A 21276-nucleotide genomic window follows, 5' to 3' on the forward strand; every position below is an offset into this window, starting at 1 on the left:
ACACTGCTGTTTTGACACCAACTATCACTTTGACTGTGTGGTGACTAGCAGGCAGGCAGACAGCCCACTTTGCCAGCTGCATTTGACAAGAGCTACACGCTCTACTAGAGCATTTGATTTTGGCCCATTATTAACCTTCAATCCTGCCAGCCAGGGAGGGAGGGGTGATGGCGGGGATACAGTAAGGATGCAAGATGACAACCTTCATCAAGGTTGATGTGCGGTGAGATCATTAGGTTGTCCTGCCAGACTGCTATCTGCATCTGAGCTTCATGTTAAAAATGCACAACAGAGAGGGCAGTTTTTCGATACGAAATAAACATGATTGACGCATCAGTTGACATGAAATTAGATAATCTACTTGTCCAACACTGTAAACACCAGAAGACGAATGAATGTTCAGTCCAGTGATTTCTTACTTATTATTATTGCTCTGATAACCACCAATAATCTGAGTATAGGGTTACGGGTTTACTAGAAATACTGCACTGCGTTCCAGTCGTTTGTTGAAACACATTTGATGAAATCCCCTTAAAGCATTCACGAGATATCATATTCATGTAAAGTGACAGCTGCTTTGGCCTTTGACCTCCAAAATCTTTTCAGTTTTTCCTCAAGTCCAAGTGGACATTTGTGCCAAATTGGAAGAAACTGAATGGGAAGCACAGACGTAAAGACAACCCAAAAACCAATTAATGCCCACAACTGTTGCTGGCACAGAGGCAATCATCTGTGAACAAATTTATTGTAAGCATCCTTAAGGACATTTTAAATGTTCATTTGTTTATGTCTCCTGAGCTGGAGTATCAATGAGTAGCATACTAACAGCCAATAAAGGCTTTTTTGACATAGCTATTATCTTTTAAGTCACAGTAAAAATCAGCTGGACGGAGGAATTGTTGCCGTTTCAACTGTGCCGTACTAAACAGACCAGTCGTTTTTCATTAGCAGAGATTACACGTACGCAGGGGTGTGGGGCAGATGGTTTCAGAGCTGACCAGCTGTTTGGATCTGGCTGAGCGTGAACAATATCATTCTGTCAAGACTGCAGCCAGACCTCAGCCACCCAGTGAGGAAACACTTGCTTACAGTACGGCGAGTTGCTCAGGGACACTACATGATGAATGAACAATATGGGCTTTTTTTCCTGGAACACTTGTCCTTAGCTAAATATAAAAATTGATTAAAAGACATCAACAGAGAGAGGCAGAGAATAGGCCGGAAATACAGAGTGAAATATGGTGCATATTTGTATTCAAAAGGCTCCTTCCTCTTCCTGATAACAAGAGTTCATATTGTAAGTGACAGGCTTGGTTGTTTTCTTCTCTCCAGTATGACACATGACCACAGCTGTATTTTATACAATTGTGGTTGACAAGCCTATAAATTTGAGGGGAGAGAAGACTCACCTGCGCATATGACTGGACAATGTGACTCTGTATTTCATCCATAGTATCGGTGCCATAAGAAACTGTTCCCAGGTGCAGCCGCTTGAAGATCATTTCATTCTGCGTCAAGGTGCCTGCAATTCACAAGAACAGTTGGGAATAATCACAAACGATGTCATATTATAAGCAGAAAATTAACATAACATTCATCACTATGCTTTAATTAACATATAATCATTAACACTGAGAATCAATGTGGTGTTGCGAGCTTAGAATAAGCGTTATGTAATGGCAGGCTCTCTTCCACGGAGCCCCCCCATACGGCATCAACGGTCGCCAAGAATGCGATAAAAAAATATGTTTGCTGTATTCTTGCCTCTGTAGCCTCAACCAACATTTTAATAATGTCATTAGAGATTGTTATCATACCACTAGGAGGACCATTTTGGGGAAATCATTAAACAGAACCTACGAATTCTCACAACATTTTCAGAGCTTCCAGCCAAGACGGTGGTCACTCCGTATGTTCTCCTACACGCTTGGAAAAGGAGAGGTGCAGCGAGAGGTTGCAATATGACGCTTCATCACTAGACGCCACTAAATCCTCCACACTCGGCCGTTAAAGGTTTATCTTAGTTTATTCTTGTTATACAACATCCAAGACCTGTCCAGTGGCCCAAAATCTACACTGGCAAACAAAAAATACTTTTGACCAAATTATGAGAACCGCGAATCCACACAACGACAAACTTGCGGGCAGTGTCACCAAGTGTGAAGTTCACCTGAAGGATTACATCCTCAAGCTCATCACTCCACTTTTTTGTGGTTTGAAGTTGATTGGCTATACAATCATCACACCCAGTATTCTCCTATTGTTTAAAGAGATATATATATGCAATAAGATGTTGGTCTGCCACATTAGCTGGTGAAATTCATACATTTTAATTCCAGATTCTGTTCTTGTTATGACTAATTGTTTATTTTCTGCTTCTCCTTACAACCTCCCAAGAAAACTAAACAAAAATGTTGATTCATCTGTTCTGTACATTCAGAGTTTTGAAGACATGTGGTAGGATACTGATAATGGGCGGGGGGAAAATATATATGTGAAAACTTTTATTATGACGCTGCCAGTAATTCATGACAAAAATTAAAAAACATATTTTCCAAGGTACTCAACAAAATTCCTCAAAGCAGACACACACACAGACAAAACTGCCTAAAATGCATCATGGGACCTGCAGTGTGGTGTGACTGCCCTCTCATTGACCTAATCTCATTACCAATATGGACTGCATGTCCTCTCCAACTAGCAGACAAAACACAGCATTGCATAAAAAAAGCTGAAAACGAGGGCAATGGCCTTGTTTAATGGATGCTGGTTGCCAGAATGTGTGCTGATAGAGCGTGAAGCTGATTACAGGTCATCCAACTCCGAAAAACATTAGAGCCAGAGGGTTAACCAATTGTAATGGATTGATTGTTCTTCTGTCTATGTGCTTTAACTATCAACCTGGATAAATAGGCGCTAAAGCCTAATCTATTGCTACCTAGATCAGTGGGTTCAGACTAAGAGGCATGTTGGACCACCCGAGGAGTTCATCACTCTGACACCATGTCTAGCATTTGTTAATGGAAGCTATTTACTAAGAGAATAAGGCCATGATAGTCAAATGATAGAAATCAAAGAAAGTCCTCACGGCAACTGGAATCTTTAAAGGTGCTGGGAAACTTTGAGGATCGGAGTTTTTCTTTGTCTCGTAACGTTACAAGTGTCAAAATTAAAAAGGAATAATTTGTAGACGATGACGAGCTCGTGCTTCAGATTTCATCAGATCTCCAAATCAATAGGGAGCAGCATACAGTATTATCCCCAAGACGGGGTGTCTTTTGTAAAAAAACAAAAAACAAAACAAGGCTGTATCTTTTTCTTGTGAACCTCTCAATTTACGAGCTGATTTATGTTCCCACACTTTTCTGTATTCACAAGCAATGGAAGTACAATCTGTCCTCACAGTATTTGCTCTCTTACCGGTCTTGTCCGTCAGCAGATAAACTAGCCGGCCCAGTTCTTCAGGGATGGTGCTGGTTCTCACCACAGTGCCAGGGATGTTTTCGTCCTTCATGATCATCCAGCCATAGGCAGACTTCCCCATGTCCAGATTCACACGCAAACTACACAAGGGGACAAATAATGTTAAACAGAGCTGAAAAAGAGAAGAAGAGTTTTGAGTGACAGATGGAACAGTGGACACAATTATACACAGGGCTATTTTCTTCACTGTGCACTTAATTTAATCCCGTTTTAATTTATCCTTGTAAAAGTCAACTCTCTGGATTGAATGGTGACAAGAAATCTATCTGAACAAATCTAGAGAGTCTAGAATGAAATACCTGATGGGGATGATGTAAGAGAAAAGAACAACAAATCTGAAGAGGTTGCGGAACCAAGGACCCACAAACCCCTGCAGGGCTACCATGACGACAGAAAGAACCACTTGGGCTAAAAACAGGGCCTTGGTGAGGCGGTTCAGCTCCAGGTCCAGCAGGCCAACCTACGAGGTCACAGCAACAAAATGATCAATCCCTTGTAGAGACGCATGATATCAAAAAAACCCTCTGTGCCTGTGTGTGACTTGTTTTTCTTGACAATCACACATCTGATTGGCATCATACTTGAGCACTGCTGATGTCCCAAGGATGAGCAGTGTTGAAAGCGGTCTGTGCATATAGATGAAGAGAAGGAATGTGTTGCTGTGACAGCTACAAATGGTCATTTTCCCACAACCACCAGCGCTGCTCGCCAAAAGTAACATCAGCTCGTCCTTACGCCATTGCTCAACCGCCGCTCCTCACTCACCAGTGAAACACTATGAAACGTCATTGGACGCAAAATCCATCACGGCACACGCGTTCTCAAAGATTTTGAAAGGCATTAAGACCACAACTACAGCTGCCACAGAAAGCCAAAATTCCATCCGATTAAACTCAACCTCGTCACTCTTCCAGGAATCTCAACAGTGCCACCTCGTTAAATAAAAACTGCCTTTGTACTGCAGTAATGCAAGTTTAAAGTTAGTTTAATAGTTGTTGAAAAATGTCAAAACACACACACACAGATTCATTGCTGCTTTGACCATTTGACTTATGACCTATCGGGTTATTTTTCTTGGGAGGACTATCCATTTTTAAATTGTTGTTAAGTTTTGAGAGAGTAAGATGTAAATTAATTGAAAGGAAGTGCTATTCACTCTTGGGTCAAATATCGAGAAAGATAACAACCCCCCCCCCCCCTACTTTACATTTCAGATAACAAAAGAGCACATTGTTTCCCAGCAGACGACTAAGATCAATAATTAATGCACAAATCTAAAGGAAAATGCAGATGAAGACACTTTTCATTCATCACTACTGTACGCTAATACCAAAAAAAAAAGCTTGAATGTCTGTTAGGTAAAGTATCATCTGATGTCTATATTAAGTTAAATTCTTTCTGCACACCATAGCATCAGGACAATTGTATTTTCCTGGAGCAGAAATCACATTTTTTTGGGACTTACCACATTAAATGCAGACATGAACCGATTTATTTAGGTACACCCAGATAAAGCTGATGTAGCCATCGTGACAAAAATGATCTAGGGGATCCAAATATCAATGGAAAATGAGTGAATGTGAAGGGAAGTCTCATAGTATTTTTCTCATATGTTTCCAAAAACATTATAAGGTGCTAAAGGAGCCAATTAAATATATCCTTAGCTGTCAGCTTTCATCCATGTGTTCAGAGTAAACACTCTCATTGGTGTTGTTTCTGGGTCAAACCACAGACTGCTTAATTTTCATGCTTAAGTGTTGTCTTTGAATGCAGGAGAAGGTCAAAAGGTCTCAAAAACAGAAAAAGTTCCCATATTGAGATGTTCCCTTTAAAAAGAGACAAAACAGGGGGTCAAAGTTGTCTTTTAATTTTCGAGTGTGTCTCCCAGCCAATGGAACATGTGGGAAAAAGATGTCAAATAAAGAAGTGCCCTTCCCCTTTCTGGCAGCGCTCACAGCGCAGCCCCGTACACAGAGGGCTTTCATCTGACGCACCACGCTTACAAAAACGGCAGAACATAACATCTCCCCTCCTCAAATAAAAGAATTGAAAAGAAAAGGGGGGGGGGGGGCTGCAAGCTCATATAAAAAGCAGGAAAATTCCTCCACTGCCTAAACCCCCGACAAGGCCATTCCCCTGAGGACTAGGAGAGCCGGGAGACCAGTGTGACTGATTTATCAGTTGCTGTTAAACTCCCAGTAGCAGAGTGCAGAGAAGGGAAGGGTATGGGGAGCAAGGGGGTGGGTATCTCCCCACCCCGGTGCCTCACTACATGGTTCATGCTTGAGCTATTGAGAAAAATAGGGGGTTTGGGTGGATTAAAATGAAGAAAAATTAAGACAGAGAGCACAGTGCATGCCTGAAAAGCAAAGGATCCCCTTCTACATGAACAATGGGCAGTCTGAACTTTCCAGGCCTTGCTGGGATCAGATGAAGTCATTACTCATTCAGTGAAGGAGGGGAAAAGACTTAATTACCTCAACCTAAACATGCTAACACCGAATAAAAGTGCATATTTCACTCCATTCATCTCCAAGCCACTAAAAGTGTTAGATTCGATCTGCCAGTGTGGCTTGTATTTTAGCATGTGAAATCTGATGAATTGCAGCCTGCGGACATGAATGTTCATTGAACTAAAACCAAATAGTGTCAGGGCTTCAGTCAGTCAGGAGAAATCCGTTTCGTGCCGCCGACATGGGACTCAAGAAAATGGACTGAAATTGACTGCTGAGGTCTCAGCAAACTATGACATTTTCTGTTTTTCAGACTGACACACTAGGAGAAGTGAGCAGGGCAGAGTATTGGAACTTGAGCCACAGCTCTTTGTCAAATGACATTGTTCCGTCTCTTTACTCAGACAGAGGTCTATCTAACAACACTGGGACAAAGAGTGAATCTATGTCCGACGTCCCGTCAGGTTGATCAAGTGCAGGCATTGTCCTGGCTGGTGTCACAACAGATTATATGAGGCAAAAACATTCTTGCGACTAAAGCTGCACTCCATCGACTTTCTCTGCAAATCTCCAGTCTCCATATTGGCACTTCTGACATCATCTCCTTGAAATATTGAATTTCTCTCAGCTGTCAAGCTTACACAAAACACCGGCCACCACCGTTCGACCGGTCACATCAACGTTCTTAATATAAGACCCTGGTGTCAAAACTACAGCAGTAGGAAGGGACAATGGTTCACTAAGGGCTGTATCATTTTGAAAAAATATGTAATTGCCATTATTTGGACTTCTACCGCAATATTAGAGGCTTTGTATTCTCCTTTCTATTAAAACCCCATTAAAATGATTATGTGTGATTTGCTTTTTTTCTGTATCATTCACAGATTTTTTTCCCCCTTAAATCTGCAGAATGTAACACCCCTGCAACGGCACAATATTCAATTTCACTTGGACACACAACCAGCCAAATATTGCACTTTCCTGTGATTTGAAAATTGCAGAGGTTTATACTGTTGTTTGGATTGACTGTGCAGCCCCAGTTGCACCACAGCAGCCGTTAGAAGAGCACACAGCTGTGGGGGGATGCCAAAACACCGCCTCAGATATCAGCCCATGTCTGTGTGGCTCAACCATCTTCCATGTAAATCTCTTGTTTCAAATCAAATTTTCATTAATCTCCCCAATCTGGTGACCTAACTCTCAATGGGGATTCTGCTGGATTAACTTTCTCCAAAAAATGTCATTTAAATCCCTGGTTACTTAATTTCCCTTTTGGGTAATTAGCAACTGGCGCTGACCTTTTGCATTGACAAGTCCAGCTTTATCTAGAAAGTCAAGGTTAAAAAACCACCCTGTCGTAGTGATTGATTAGTGATTAGAGGCAGGGGAAAGAAGAGGCAGGGCATGAGGGGTACTTGACGCAGATGTTACTTTCTGTGCACTAGATTTTACACAGTTCTTTTTATGCTTGCTTGACATGGTCGGCCTTGAATTTGTTTCCTAATGTGCAAAATGAAATTTAAATTTCTCAATTTCGCGATGGATGTCAAATCAATATGTCAAGACATTTCAAACTTGACATACCCTCCTACCCCTACCCCTTCTAAACAAATTCCACATAATCATTATTATCTAATCATGAATCCTGCAACAAAGCCCAAGGAATATTCAGCAAAAAAAAAACCATAAAAAAACAGAAAGTCTGAAAGAGAAAACTATATCCTGTAGAATCAAAAAATCCAACGTGTATTCACCTTGTTTTTGGCATAGGACGTATTCAGTACGCTTCTTGTCTCTTTGCCTGTGTAGATCACCACCCCTATCACTGTGCCTGCCAAAGAGAGAGACAAGGAAAGTAATGATGCTCATTAACTACCACCTTACCCCCACCATCTCACACACCACACACACAGCCACATGCACACACACAAGCATGCATGCACACACTAATCTTGGTCAAGTAAGATGAACTGCATGAGAGGAAACACAATAAGGCCGAGTAGAGGCAGTTTTGTCTCATTGCCACTCAACCCAACAGCCTGGAGTTTTAATACGCTTCGACTCTCGGGGCCTTCAGACACCTATGGAAGCACATAAAACCTGATCAATACACTGCCATCTTTATTTGCCAATTCATTAAGGTGGCCTTATTACTAAAGATTAATGAGTCATTAATATTAAATGAGTTTAATGGGTGTGCAAAGGCTCTTGTAAACCTTAATACAGCCCCTCAAATCCCCAAACTATAAAAATGGCAAGAAAGTTAACAATGAGCAGGAAACAAAATGAGGAAAGGTAAGTGCACGAGACTGAGCACGATAACGGAGCAGGACTAGAGGAGTAAAGTGATGAATTGCTCTCGTGGACTTCCAATTTCAGAAATGTGACAAATGGTATGCGGCTCAGCATGCAGAGGGACTTCAATTTGAATATGCGAGCGACTAATTCTCCTGTCACAGCTGGACTGGGGCCTATAACAGTGAATACACAGCAATCTGGGACGGATCAAGTGCCCAGAATGCCACTGTAGAGGCAGTGAAGTGTCTGTCAAGGAGAAGCTTGTGAAGAGACAATGACATTCCCAAGCAAAGATGATGTAAGAGGTCTAAGTCAGGCTTTTGTTTTGAGTGTGTGTGTGAGTGTGTTTGTTCTTCTGGCCAAGGTCAGGCCGAGGGGGGGGGGGGGGGGGACACCGCAAATCAATGGTATGGCCAACGCTTGGAGCGTCACAAACACTCTCAACTGACACAACCGTTTTTTTTTTTTTCTGTAGGAAATCGAAGCGAGGGAGGATTACCTAGCTGGTGGGTTTCTGAGTGTCCTGGAGAACACATGGCAGTATCAAATCAAACCTCCAGAGGGTTCAATTCCATGAATCTGAATCACTTGAATCACCGCGATGATGAATAGGAATTTGAGAGCCTGCTTATTTCGTATGTTTGTTATATGTTTTCATGCTAAATGGAGAATGTGTTTCCAAGCACAAAAGTCATAGCAGAGATTCTAAAGCGTTCCCACCAAAAACAGATTTAAAGTAAGAACTTTGTTTTGTAAATGATTGATTTAATTCTTCTATAGCATATGTTGTCTGAGTTAGCGAAACGCATCATCTTGAATACAACCAAGGAAGTAGCAAGTCTTTCCACAAAGCTCGGCATACGCCATCCTTCAACAGTATCAGGTGTTATGTCGAAAAGCTCATCAAATTTCATCATAAAAATGGACTTGAGAAGAAACGGTCTAATTGACTTACCTGACGCTACAACTGTGCTGGCCCAGAGAGTGTTCTCGATGCTCAGACTCTCGTGGATTTGAGGGTCTGTGTCTTCCTGCAGGAGAAATGAACAGACAGTTATTCTCCTATCATGGTTGCAGCGCTTCCACAAAGGTTAGCTGGGGATTCCTTTTTGAATGTGTCTTTTTCAAGTAGTCAAAGGCATTCTTTTTTGAAAGTTAGCACAGCACATCACAGCAAAGTAAACATTTCATGAGCAGCTGCTAATTTGCTTTAATAGGATACCAAATTAAGAAGCTGCAGTTATCTCTCTCTGGAGAAAAAAAGAAAGAAAGAAAGCCACTCACTAAAACTACTCAGTAGCAGAGGAAGAATACTTGCTTGGAGGAAATGCCTCAAGGTTTTAAATTTTGCTTAACCAGTGAACGCAGGTTCCCCTCGAGGACATAATGAACAGAGTCGTAGGACCAGGATGCTAGGAATTAGTACTTTAGACTGTAAAGGAACAAATACTAATATCTATCAAGATCTCTCTCTTTTTAGTAAATATCTTGATAGATATTAGTATTTGTTCATTATTATTCATAACATGAAAAAGAAATCTCGGTGTAACTGACAGGTTTTAAGTGTTTTACATAATATGTTAAGGTGCGCATATTTACAGTAGCTGTAGTTTGGTTGCAAAGTTCACCAAAAAAAAAAGGAAATCCAGACTCTGAGACCATTTCTTTGGTCTTTTTATTTACTGTTATGGGGGGGGGGGGGCATTTCAGTTGGTATATAATTTCTCTAAAAATAAGATAAAAGTTTCCTCAAATTCCAGTAAATGAGCAGAGTTGAGCATCTGAGCTGAAAAGCCAGGCTGTGCTGTGCCGTGCCATTAATTTTCACAAGCACCTGCCACAGTTGTGCAGACTGTAGCAATACAGTAGCTCTTTTATCAATACAGTCACTAGATTTGGCACGGCGATAGGGGCTCCTTTTAAAAAACAGTATAGCCAGAGCACATCGATGAGATTTCTGAGATAAATAAGCCCCTTGAGAGGCTCTTGTTTCACCCTCCTTTTTTCCCAGCTCTCTTAAATAAAGACAAAATGCTGAAAATGGCTTGAGTCAGGAGCCAAGGAGTCAAGGCTCCAGTTTCAGCTCAAATTGCCTGCCTGATATGATAATTATGATACCTAAGCACCCACATCCTGTCAATCCACTCAAACACGAGAAGAGGTGCATGAAAAATAAATGGCGGCTTGCAGAGTGCTTGACCCCTCTGACATTGGCATCATACTCGTCTCAATAAAGACCACAGAGAGAAAGCTACCATATCCATCTCAAGGCGGAAAAAAAGAGGGAAAAAAAGAGGAACCCTCATAAATAGGTAAGTTCATTTGCTGCAAGTCTGTGGGAACCCATTTTTTTTCCCATCCTGCCCGGACTAAAAGCACACGCTATGCAAAGGAAGGCCGCAGAGGATGAATGAGTGGAGGAAGTGCTCGCTCACTAAGCCTGGTGTGTGGCCAAGAGTGAAGACGGGCCACAAAGCCTCCCTTTGTAATGCAGCTCTGCTCTCTGTGGGGGCTGCGCTAATCTGCTATTAATAAAAAAAAAAAGAGAAAAAAAAAATCACTGAGCAACAAGCGAGACAGGATAGATGGAGCTAAAGCTAGAAGGACCTGCCTGTGATGTAAGACGCTTGCCTGCTGGACATAACAACAGGCCCAGATGGACACACAAGCCCTCATTGTTGCCACTTGTCAACACGTTGCAGTGATACACATCCTCTGTGCCCATCCAGTTTCTACAGAAATATCAATAAACATGTCAATGAGCTACTGTACCCTCGTAAAGTTTCCCTCGAAACTGTGGATGTCCAGCTGAGGCTTCTGGGCGTAGACGTAGGCGCTGACAGAGAAGAGGTCCTGAGATGAGGAGGAGGAGCAGAGATGGAGTCTTTAGTCATCCTCCACTAATGCATACAACACCTCAAAAGCAGCCTTGTTCTATACTGTTTAATTGTATAGAAATATATACAGAAATATATACTAAAATAAGTAAATAATGGAAATATACTAATGAAGCTAAGAATGAAAGTTAAGCCCTTATCTTGGAAATCAGAAAAATAAATTCAATTTGAGGTACACCAAATTTAAATCAAAAGTTTTTTTTTTTTATAAAGACAAGCTATATCTATACACAATCTTTTTATAAACCCGGTATCCTCATTTAAATATACAATCTTAACAGGGCAATATAATTGATATACATAATATACATATAATGTGATATAATTTTGTAAAGTTATTTTTGTTTAGAACAAAATTTCGCCGTCTAAAATCAAACAAATACCATGTCAGATTTCTTAAGTATTGATATGCGACATATGATTGATAGATATTGGTATTGCGAGCCCTACTCTGGAAAATTATTTTGATCAAAATCAAACAAACAACAAACCAAAGTACATTAACCCATTGAAAGAGGAACGTTTCTATCCCAAAGAGTGAGACCTTAGCACATAGCCTGTCAAGCACCTAACGGCAGCTCCCCCCTACAGTGGAACAAAATTGATTGTAAATATTAAATTATTCAGGCAGGGAGGCAGTGGCCAGGCAACCCTCTGTCACACTCAGATAGTGTTCTCCTGGTGAGAACGTCGGCAGAGCAGTTAAAAGAGAAGAAAGGCAAGATTATTTTACTGAGCCCCAACAGAGAATCGCATTGCGCCTTTATGTTACACAGGTGAAGCCAGAGAGCGTCTGTAGACTCGTGCATGGACAGCAACATGGCAGATGTACATACAATCAAATAGCAACACTGGGATAATGACACCGAAGTCTGATGTTACAACGCTCCCAAATAGTTACAACAACATAAATAGAGTTAGTGAGTGAATTTGGTGCAGAGACCCTTGAGGAGTTACTATTAAGATCCGAAGAGATGAAAGTGCTGTCTCATGTAATAGGTTTAAAAGTGAAGATCATACAGCATGGTCGAACTGTTTGATTTAGACTCCTCCCACACAACACGTCACTTCAGGGAGAAACTGTCACATGCAAGAAAAACAACAACAACAACAACAACAACACCACTTCAACCTAAATCTTCAGTTCTTAAGTGAGGAGAAACACGTGAAGCTGTTGTCAGGTCTGGATTGTTCCTGCTGCCTCAGCCGTGATTAAGTTTCCATCCGAGCACACTGACAACTTCATTTGATGACCGATGCTTTTAGGGATATCACTTATTCACAGCAGTCTGTTATCAGAACCAGAAGAAAGTTGTAATGTATCCGTACCCCCACTGCTGGAAGTCGTTGAGTGCAACCGACAGCAACTTTCAGTTTCCAGTCTGTTTCTCCGTCCAGCTGATCTGTTCTGATGAAACATGCTCCTGGAAATTTAGAAGCAGAAACGTTACATGGATTGGACCTTCATTTTGTCCTGCACTGACAAAGAATTACGACTGTCCCAAGGTCAGATCTTCAGACCCACCTCATTTATTCATTCCCAAACTGATTCTGATACTTGCCTAGGAACAAATGGAGCCAGAAAATGAAGCCATAGACCTTTGGTAGCCCCCTCTCCAAATAGCAGCCTTGTTGGGGGTTTTATCCGATGCAGAATATTGCTATTTTGCCGATAATTTGCTGGCTCTGTCCAACTACAATTCAATTTCGATCCATTTGGCGAAGAAGAATTTATTTTTATCGATGTAACACAGGAGCTAACTGAGATGTAGCAGTTATGGCAAAAAAATAAATAAAAAAATTACAATGTACCAATTCTGCATTTGAGCCAGTGTCTGAGGCAGAGTAACAACTTAATGACGCGATTAATGAATAAATGAAAATATTCCTGGAAGATCCATGGAGATGAATTAAAACAAGTAAATACCACCTGATGTGTCACAAAATTTTCCATGACATGTTCCCCATCATGAGCGTCTACTTTACAAAAGTTCTCAATGTAGCGCCAAGATCAACGCTGTCTCTTTGTTCATCTACTGGCCCATAACATCACATGGCTGCATCTTGATGTGCCATAGTGGCTTTTTACATTAACTGCTCAGCACCAACACAGTAAACTTTGATTAAAAACTGCTGAGCTGACTTTTTTTTTTTACTTCAACCTGCTACACCCCAACACAGTGAATTTGCTTGTGTATCATATCTTTTTTTTCCACCACTGTTGTCTTTATCTTGCCCAGAACAAAACTGCTTTTTTGGATTATTGACCTAGTATTGAACAGAAGTGAGCTGAGTATTACAAAACAAATACTGGCATATCTGGAAATCTTAGTAGCCTGACCACTTCAGCCAACAAACACAAGTCTGTTTTGAAGCCTTTTGGCTGAAGAGGTTTCATATATGGCGTCACGTTTAACTGTCACACAATAAATTTCATGAAACTGTAATAAACCGGCATGACAATACAGCACATTAATACAGACCCAGTAGCGCAACTCAAACCATCTGTGACTGTTGTGGACAACACAAAGCCCAATAAACATTGAGCAGCCATGACCTGTATTGATCTGAGCTAATATTACATATGAAACTGATGGATGAGAACAAGTATTTGACAGAGAGGGTAAAGGGCAGCTATAAACCATCCCTGGAGGGTTACGTATGATGGAAAACATTAACACAAGGAGAATGATTCATGCTTTCCTTCTGTTGTAATGACAGTTGTGCTCCTCACGTTGCATCACCGAGATGTGTGTGTGTGTGTGTAACAGACGAAGTGTATGAGACTGTGTGTCTGTGTGAAAGATGTTTTTATGTATGTGTGCGTTGCAGACATAAAGACATCAACAACTTCATGAAAAGCATATTGGCACATCAAAGATTGATGGATATAATGTCCTCTGAACATTTCCTTCGGATGCCCCTCAGAACAGAGCAAGGATCGGAAGCAGTTCATTGATTAAGTGGAATTTGCACCATCAGTCACTCCAACAATGTGACATAAATCATATAAATCACAGGCTACTTTCAAAGGATGATGTCAAAGGACTGGAGGCAGGAGGTAAAGTCACATTCCTCACCCAAATTGCACAGTTCATTAAGGTGCCACACAAAGCTTAGGAAGTTCACAAAGTTCAACTGGATAGTATTTGGTCTGTTTGTTATTTTTGTCTTTTCTTTTGGATTTTTTGTTGTTGTTGTTGTTGTACTATCAATCAATTTTAAAGCATACGTCAATCTGGGGAGAATCTAGCTGCTGGGCGCTGGCTGCAATAATCAAACTATTAACCTTATCCTGATGTTTTGATTAAGGTTTTCACACTGAATTTTTCATTCATGGTCCTGTGTCGATGCCAGAGTCTGACAGATAACTGAAGATGTTCACCGACGCCACATCGCTGTTTCCTTCCAGACTTTGACCAGAAACCGTGAAACGTGAGTATCCTCTTGCTCAAAATGCAGAAAACTCTGCTTCCAGACAAAGCCAGAAGCTGAAGCCTGAATCATAAAGCACTTTGACTTTCATAGATGTTGCAAAAACAGAACAGGACTTCTTAGTGCGATGACAGTGTTCACAACACACTTCAATTACGCGACTGACACTGTTCACCACATGACCTTATTGAGGCTCCAGAAGTTAGAAAATGCTGTTTACCTGGTGTCTGCTTCAGAGTACTGTCATAACAGGATTAGTATCAGAATATTCTCGTCCACGTAAACAAAGCCGTTGATAATAATGTGACTCCAATGATTTGCCTGCTCACCGTTTTTCTCTGACGTTCTCAGGAAAATCATGTCTGCAGGAATCCTCTGGTTCTACAGAAAAAAAAAAGACAGAAAAGCGCAAATGGTGGCATATCATTTAGCACTATTGAAAGAGTCAGCTGAATCTTCCTGAATAATTAAACAATGTCAAAACCTCGACCAGAGGGCGAAGAAGAAACATTGTTTTAAAAGCTGGTCTGAGTAACAGGATTTAACTCTCCAGCAGCAGGCAGATTTCATGGTGAACCTTTCAAAATCCTTCCATTCCAAATAATTGAAACACTTCCAGGGATGGCGCTTTACCTTCTCAACGATTATCAGGTCTCCAACTTGTATGTCTGAACTCTTCACCTGAATTTTACCTGAGGGGGGAAAAAAAGGTTACATCTAGAAAAAGGAAAATAATGGTCACAGAAAGCAACTCTACATTGAAATTTGATAATGCAGTTTTAAGATGTGCTGGAAATGTTTCAGTTGGCATGAAATAAAATGAGTGTATTGATTTCTAGCCTTGGAATATGATGTTGACCACAATTCAATTTTTCTCTCATCTTCCTCTTTCTGACTCCCTACAGCATGATAACCGAACGCCTTTCGGTTTTCATCTCTGCTCAAAGTGTCAGCAAAAACATGGCACATAGAGTTGCTCTCCATTCATTGCCTCAATGTCCTCTACAACCTTTCCTCAGTTGTGGGCCATCGATATCTCACAGGGGATTCACCACACATCCAACACAGATCTTAGATCATACAGACTTAAAGGGAAAATCAATCCAATCAGAGCAAGAAGAATGACTTCTGTTACAAGTGTAGATCCAGAGGAGTGGCGTCTCTTAATTGCTTGAGGAGAGCTTGACCATACACTGGAGTATCTGTTATCATAATGTCAGCAAACAGTTAACAGGCTCAGGAGGATAGATTTCAGTCACCGACCCCGCACTGTGAGCTTGCTGTACAGCTGAGAGTTCATCTCTTTGTCCCGTTGGTAGCGTCGCACTTCATCCACGGCCTCTCGCACCATCGTAACGGCTAAAACAAAGCCCTGGGCATTTCAAAAACAGATGAATCACATGGTGATCATTTACAAACCATTATCAATATATAATACATTTATAGTAATATACCAGAATATAATATAACTTTGAAACCCAACCGATTCATCAGCCAAACAAATCTACAGGCCAGTATTTACCGGCCTATGTTCAAAACACTCACCCACCAATCAATCCCTATGTCTGCCTGCCAGTTTGAAATGGGAATAAATCATGATACAAGAAGCTAAATAATTCCACAATCCTGTTTCTTTTCTACTTCAAGTGGTTTGCTGAAGACAACGCAGATGGTTTGGCACAAACCAAACCAGTTACAAACATCTATACTGTCACCCTCGTTATAATCAAGGACGAACATCCTTTAAGAGGACCAGAGTATTTCCCATACAGTTCAGACACAGTAAGACGTGAAGTGCATTTACCAGTGGTGCCCAGTACGTATACAAATACCCGATTTTCAGTGATGGCACGAACTGGGAACAGGCCACCACCAGAAAGTAGAGATTGAGGAAGAACTTGAACTGCTGGTAGAGAACCTGAGAGGGGACAGAGGACATGTGAGGAGAGTGATCATGTCTGCATCAAAGATGTCAACAGCTGTCACGGACGACAAAGAGGATGCATCACTAACAAAGCAGGCAGGATGGGGGATACCATTCCTTTCCACCTGCTCTGATCTTTACATTAAACCTAATGGACAGTGGCACTTGGGGAGCCTAAGTTTCAAATGGCACAAGGAGTTCTGATTTCATGAGGCAGGGGAGCCCGGCTCAATGATGGTTCCTGTGCTTTGCAGCATAAATTATGTTTTTAAATGAAGAGGTGAGAACTCACCCAAATCTGGATGAGTTTGAATCGGTGGATACTGTTTCGGGTGACACTCACCCACCACACCTCTACCTGGAACTCTGACAGCTCTTGCTAATGGGCTATCCATCATCAGGGAGCTCTTAGTATTCTATTAATCTAAGGTCAAATTTTGAATAATGTTTGCAATAATGAGGGTCTAGTATCTAGTCACAGATTATCAGAGACAATGGGATCAATGGATGATGCTCTTCAGTTAATGAACCCCCTGACCTTTAGGGAAAAAGCACACTGCTAAACTCAATTTGTGTGTATTTAATAATTCAAAGTGGAGGGAGAAAAACAGAACAGTTTTGCTCTTCATCAATGGGAATATCAACGTCTCCGATCGACAGTTGACATTTTATGGCTTGGGAAATAGGCGACCCTCTTAATTATAGAACCATCTGCTTTTTAATAAGTAACCCTGATTGATCTCTTATGTCCCCTACAGTGTAAACCCTTTACTTAATGATAGAACAATACACAATTAGAACAGATCTGGAGAATGAAACTCAAATGTATACACAACTAATCTGTCAAAATTTACGAACTCGATGTACAAAGTGCTGGAATATGCAACTCAATAGTGAGATTGATTCATCATTCTAAGAAGTGCAAGAGGAACTGAACCATTTTGTGTGTGTGTGTGTGTATGCACTGCAGGATCTAGTTTTATCTAATCAAAGTTTTTTGAACTACATAGATCCATTCATCAATTTATTGTACTAAGCAAACTGGCAGTGACGGTGGATTTTCAGGTTACTGCACACACAGAGAAGAGGATATCTATCTTGTCTGCCTGTGAGGAGGATTTCCCAAAAGTTGCTGGATTCCTTGAAAGTGTGCATTAGGTTAAATGCAGGGAGATGGGTGACGAAAAGCTGACAAAAAAAAAAAAGCTCAGTGCTTCTCTCAGGCAGCCAACTTACCCCGGGCACAAAGGTGAAGATGTTGTACTTCTGGTTTTTGATGGAGTTTTTGGGGTACTTCTCTTCACATTTCTCTGGGCAGCCAAGCCACACCGTCCTGGCCTTGAGCTCCTTCTTCCTCCAACATATGTGGGCCAGGCAATCGCAGCAGCTGAGGCAGGGAAACGCTGAACTTATCCAGGGTGAAAGCACAACATCACCAAATTTACAGCTGCGTTGGGTTTCGTTGCCTGGACTCTTGATGTCCAAGCCTAGACGGTGGCTGGGGCTTATGAACTTTCGAAATACAGCAGACAAATGAAGGGATTCAAGCAATAAATCACATTTTAATTGATAGTACTTTCAAGATGAAAGTCCTTTTTTTTCTTTTTACTAACTATCAATAAAAAAATTGATATTCTTATGTATATACTGGTTTTCATTTGGGTTTAGGGTAGCTTATTCGAAAAATCTGCACAATACAAGAAATGTCTTTTCTTTCAACAAAATGATGTGCTGTGCTGCACCCTACATACAGACCTCATGTTATTTATTGATCACATGTCTTGTCTGTCTTGATTAGATCAAAACTTCTTTTGACAAAATGTGACAAAGAAACATTTGTTTTCCTTCTGCTTGGGGTTTTTATCCTTCCAAGAGCGTAATTCCTCACTCGTACGCCCATTCTGACACTTTCAGAGATGGAACTTTGGAAGTACAAAAAGGCAAATACAGACTAGAACTGAATACATATTTGGCCTTGCTTGCTTGCTTTAGTAGACCGCTCCGAACATGCAATTGTTTTTTTATTATTACCAAGTTTTGAGAGGATATTTGAGGGGGGAGATGATCGTAAATTGACATTTACCTTTAAAAAAAGTATTTGACTTTCCATCAGCCTGATAATCACGACATTGGGGCTTATCTAGAATATCTCCATGAAATGCAAACATGGTGTTTTGTGTGAGGGAAAATCACTATCAGAGCAGTTTGATGTGAGCATATCCTAAACTGGCACCTGTGGGGGATAGAAGGGGGAGTGTCAGTGTGTATACCGTCATGCTGATCGACTTGGCTTTTCCACTTTTTAAGCAAGTTGGCAAAACATAAAACTAAATAAATCAACTTTCGTAAAAAGTCTTGTTTGCATTGGCCTTGATGTTCTCTGCCTCTGTGCACTCTGAGTCCAGATTCATAATAGAGATTATTTGAGCAAATGAATGCTATTTAAATAATATGGCATTTGAACAGTCGGGGCTTATTCAGTGTGAATTATTTGTGTTTTATAATCCCACACAAAGCACACATAAAATTACTGGAAAGCATCAAACTGGTCAGCTGTGAAAAATCCGATTTGTTCATTAGTGGGGGGAGGAGGAGGGGGGAATCAATATGCTGCCTTAACTGGAGATGCCCCACTAACAACACTGAATATCTAATATTCTTTAACATTCCACAGTGCGTGATTATTTGCTCGCATACATAAATACAAAATAATAGCATTAAATGTTTTGGTTTTAACAAAAACAAAACATCCTCTTCAGCCAGGAAGGAGAATCTTTGGGGGGCAAAAGCAGTCAAATTAATAATTAGCTGGATAAACCATCCCGTTCTGTTTAACCTGAAAATCTTTTTGGACTGATGATGCACATCGAGGAACTCGACCAAAAACATGCCCTTATCCTCTCTTCACACTTCATGCACAACTACCAGTGCGATTGAAATCCAGACGGATCATCACAAGCACGACAATATGCACAACACATACATTTACAGAATGGCACAAACTAGTTATGCGATAATAGAAGGTCAACTGAAAGTGCAGTGTGTGTCAGGTAAGCCAGTAGAAGATTGCATGACACATTTGTAGTATTTCTGAAAATGACTGATGGAGCAAACATTGTTGGACTTTGCTGAGCTTTAGTTTCTCTGTATACCCTGCTTGCGTTTTCACGCTCACAGAAGGTTCCGACCTGAAAAGTACCTTAAAGGATAATTCTGGTATTTCTCAAACTTGGCACCGTCTCATGCGTGTTTGCGTTGAAATGATGGATAGGGACCAAATTAAGCTGCTCTTTTCAACTTTGAGCAAAAACACTGAATGGCGACCACAAAACTATTGCAATCGGCATACGAGGTCATTTTTGTCATTATATGTGAGTTGAGTAAGCCTGTTTTTGCCACTAGCATGCTGACAGTTATTTTCAGTATCTGAAAACACATGAGATGGACATGTGTCCGTAACTGAAGTCAGTAACTGAGGTCTCACTCTGAAATCTCACAAGAGGTACGCTTTTGTAGGATGTTAACACAGTACGAGAGTTGCAGGAAAAGAGCGGAGTTGAGTTGGAATATAGTTACAGAAAAAGCTTGGTGTTAGGATTAAAACAAATCTGTTTGCATGGGCAATTTCCACATTGTGTCAACAAATAATGGACAATATTTTGCAGAGCTTGCACAGAAAACCTTTGGGGGAAAGGGACTAGCTGAAATTCTGGCTAGCTTAGTTGTTCCCCACAAGTGAACACATGCTGCATTTGGCTGACCATCATCTTTGCAGTGACCATTTCACCTGAGATTAACCGACACCGAAGCCTTCACTTCTCATGACAAAAATGCTGTCTTCAGACAGAAAGAAGGTGATGTCATGATGTAAAGCGACTGGGTTGACCTGGGATCAGTACCCAAAATCCCAAGCTGACATTGGCCGAGTAAAAGTAAGTTTCAGGTATTTCGATGCTGTTGACTAACATAGCATTTCAACACAATAGAAACCCTATGAATGACAAGAGAGCCAGGGTCTTTGAATACCTCCCACAGAGGACTTTCCACCCTCCGAGGAGGAACCAGCCGAGGCCTCTTCGTCTCTGATTGACTCTGGCTCGGGGTAGTGTCTGGTAGTCGCTCTCATCATTCTCAAAGCCTTCCTCCGACATCATCAGAGGCATCTCATCCAGGTTCGAGGCTTCATCTTCTAGAGAGTATCTGGGACATGATAAGAGTCGAATAAGACACATGAAAAAAATGACAGAGTACCGTGATAGTGTTTAAAAGGCCAGAATGATTCAGAATGGAGACTAACATGTTTAATAGAACTATGCAAAAAAAAATGTTTTTTCCCATTATAGTATATCAATCCTCAAGTCCATATTGATATTGTATCAAAGCTGATCACCAGTGTATGTTACAGAAGCTACATGCTAGTTCTTAGTGAGCGACACAAAAGCTTATATTTACTTCATTTTTCAATGTCACGTTATGGCAGCCGCCATAAGGGTGTACAGTAACAGTTCACAACAGCATTCAACTCAAATGCAATTTGTCCGTTAAGTTGCTGACAACGTGACGTACATATGATTAGACTACCAAGGTGGGACGGAGCAAATTGTATTTTCATTTATCCATCCATCCATCTTCTATCGCTTATCCTGTTAAGGGTCACAGAGGGGTGGAGCCTATCCCAGCGGCCTTCAAGCAAGAGGCGTGGTTCACCCTGGACGGGTCACCAGTCCACCGCAGGGCCAACACATATAGACGGACAACCATTGGCTCTCCCAGCCACGCCTACGGT

At 41.1% G+C, this 21276-nt stretch overlaps 1 protein-coding gene across 3 annotated transcripts in view; it reads right to left on the minus strand.

Moving 5' to 3' along the window:
* The window catches only part of atp9b (ATPase phospholipid transporting 9B), a 37997-nt gene that overhangs the window by 15256 nt on the left and 1465 nt on the right, over positions 1-21276 (minus strand). For all 3 annotated transcript variants that reach the window (XM_086194139.1, XM_086194137.1, XM_086194140.1), the window contains 13 exons: positions 20517-20690; positions 17727-17877; positions 16371-16484; positions 15830-15938; positions 15200-15258; positions 14896-14947; positions 12461-12555; positions 11007-11087; positions 9190-9265; positions 7691-7767; positions 3783-3943; positions 3421-3563; positions 1410-1522 (listed from right to left, as the gene is read on the minus strand). In XM_086194139.1, the coding sequence (XP_086050265.1) occupies positions 1410-1522; positions 3421-3563; positions 3783-3943; positions 7691-7767; positions 9190-9265; positions 11007-11087; positions 12461-12555; positions 14896-14947; positions 15200-15258; positions 15830-15938; positions 16371-16484; positions 17727-17877; positions 20517-20690 (1405 nt within the window). The remainder of the gene's footprint in view (positions 1-1409; positions 1523-3420; positions 3564-3782; positions 3944-7690; positions 7768-9189; positions 9266-11006; positions 11088-12460; positions 12556-14895; positions 14948-15199; positions 15259-15829; positions 15939-16370; positions 16485-17726; positions 17878-20516; positions 20691-21276) is intronic.

This window comes from Aulostomus chinensis, chromosome 22 (genome assembly GCF_037954235.1).
Source record: "Aulostomus chinensis isolate RoL2024-O1b breed Wild chromosome 22, RoL_Achi_v1.0, whole genome shotgun sequence".
Classification (NCBI taxonomy): Eukaryota; Metazoa; Chordata; class Actinopteri; order Syngnathiformes; family Aulostomidae; genus Aulostomus; species Aulostomus chinensis.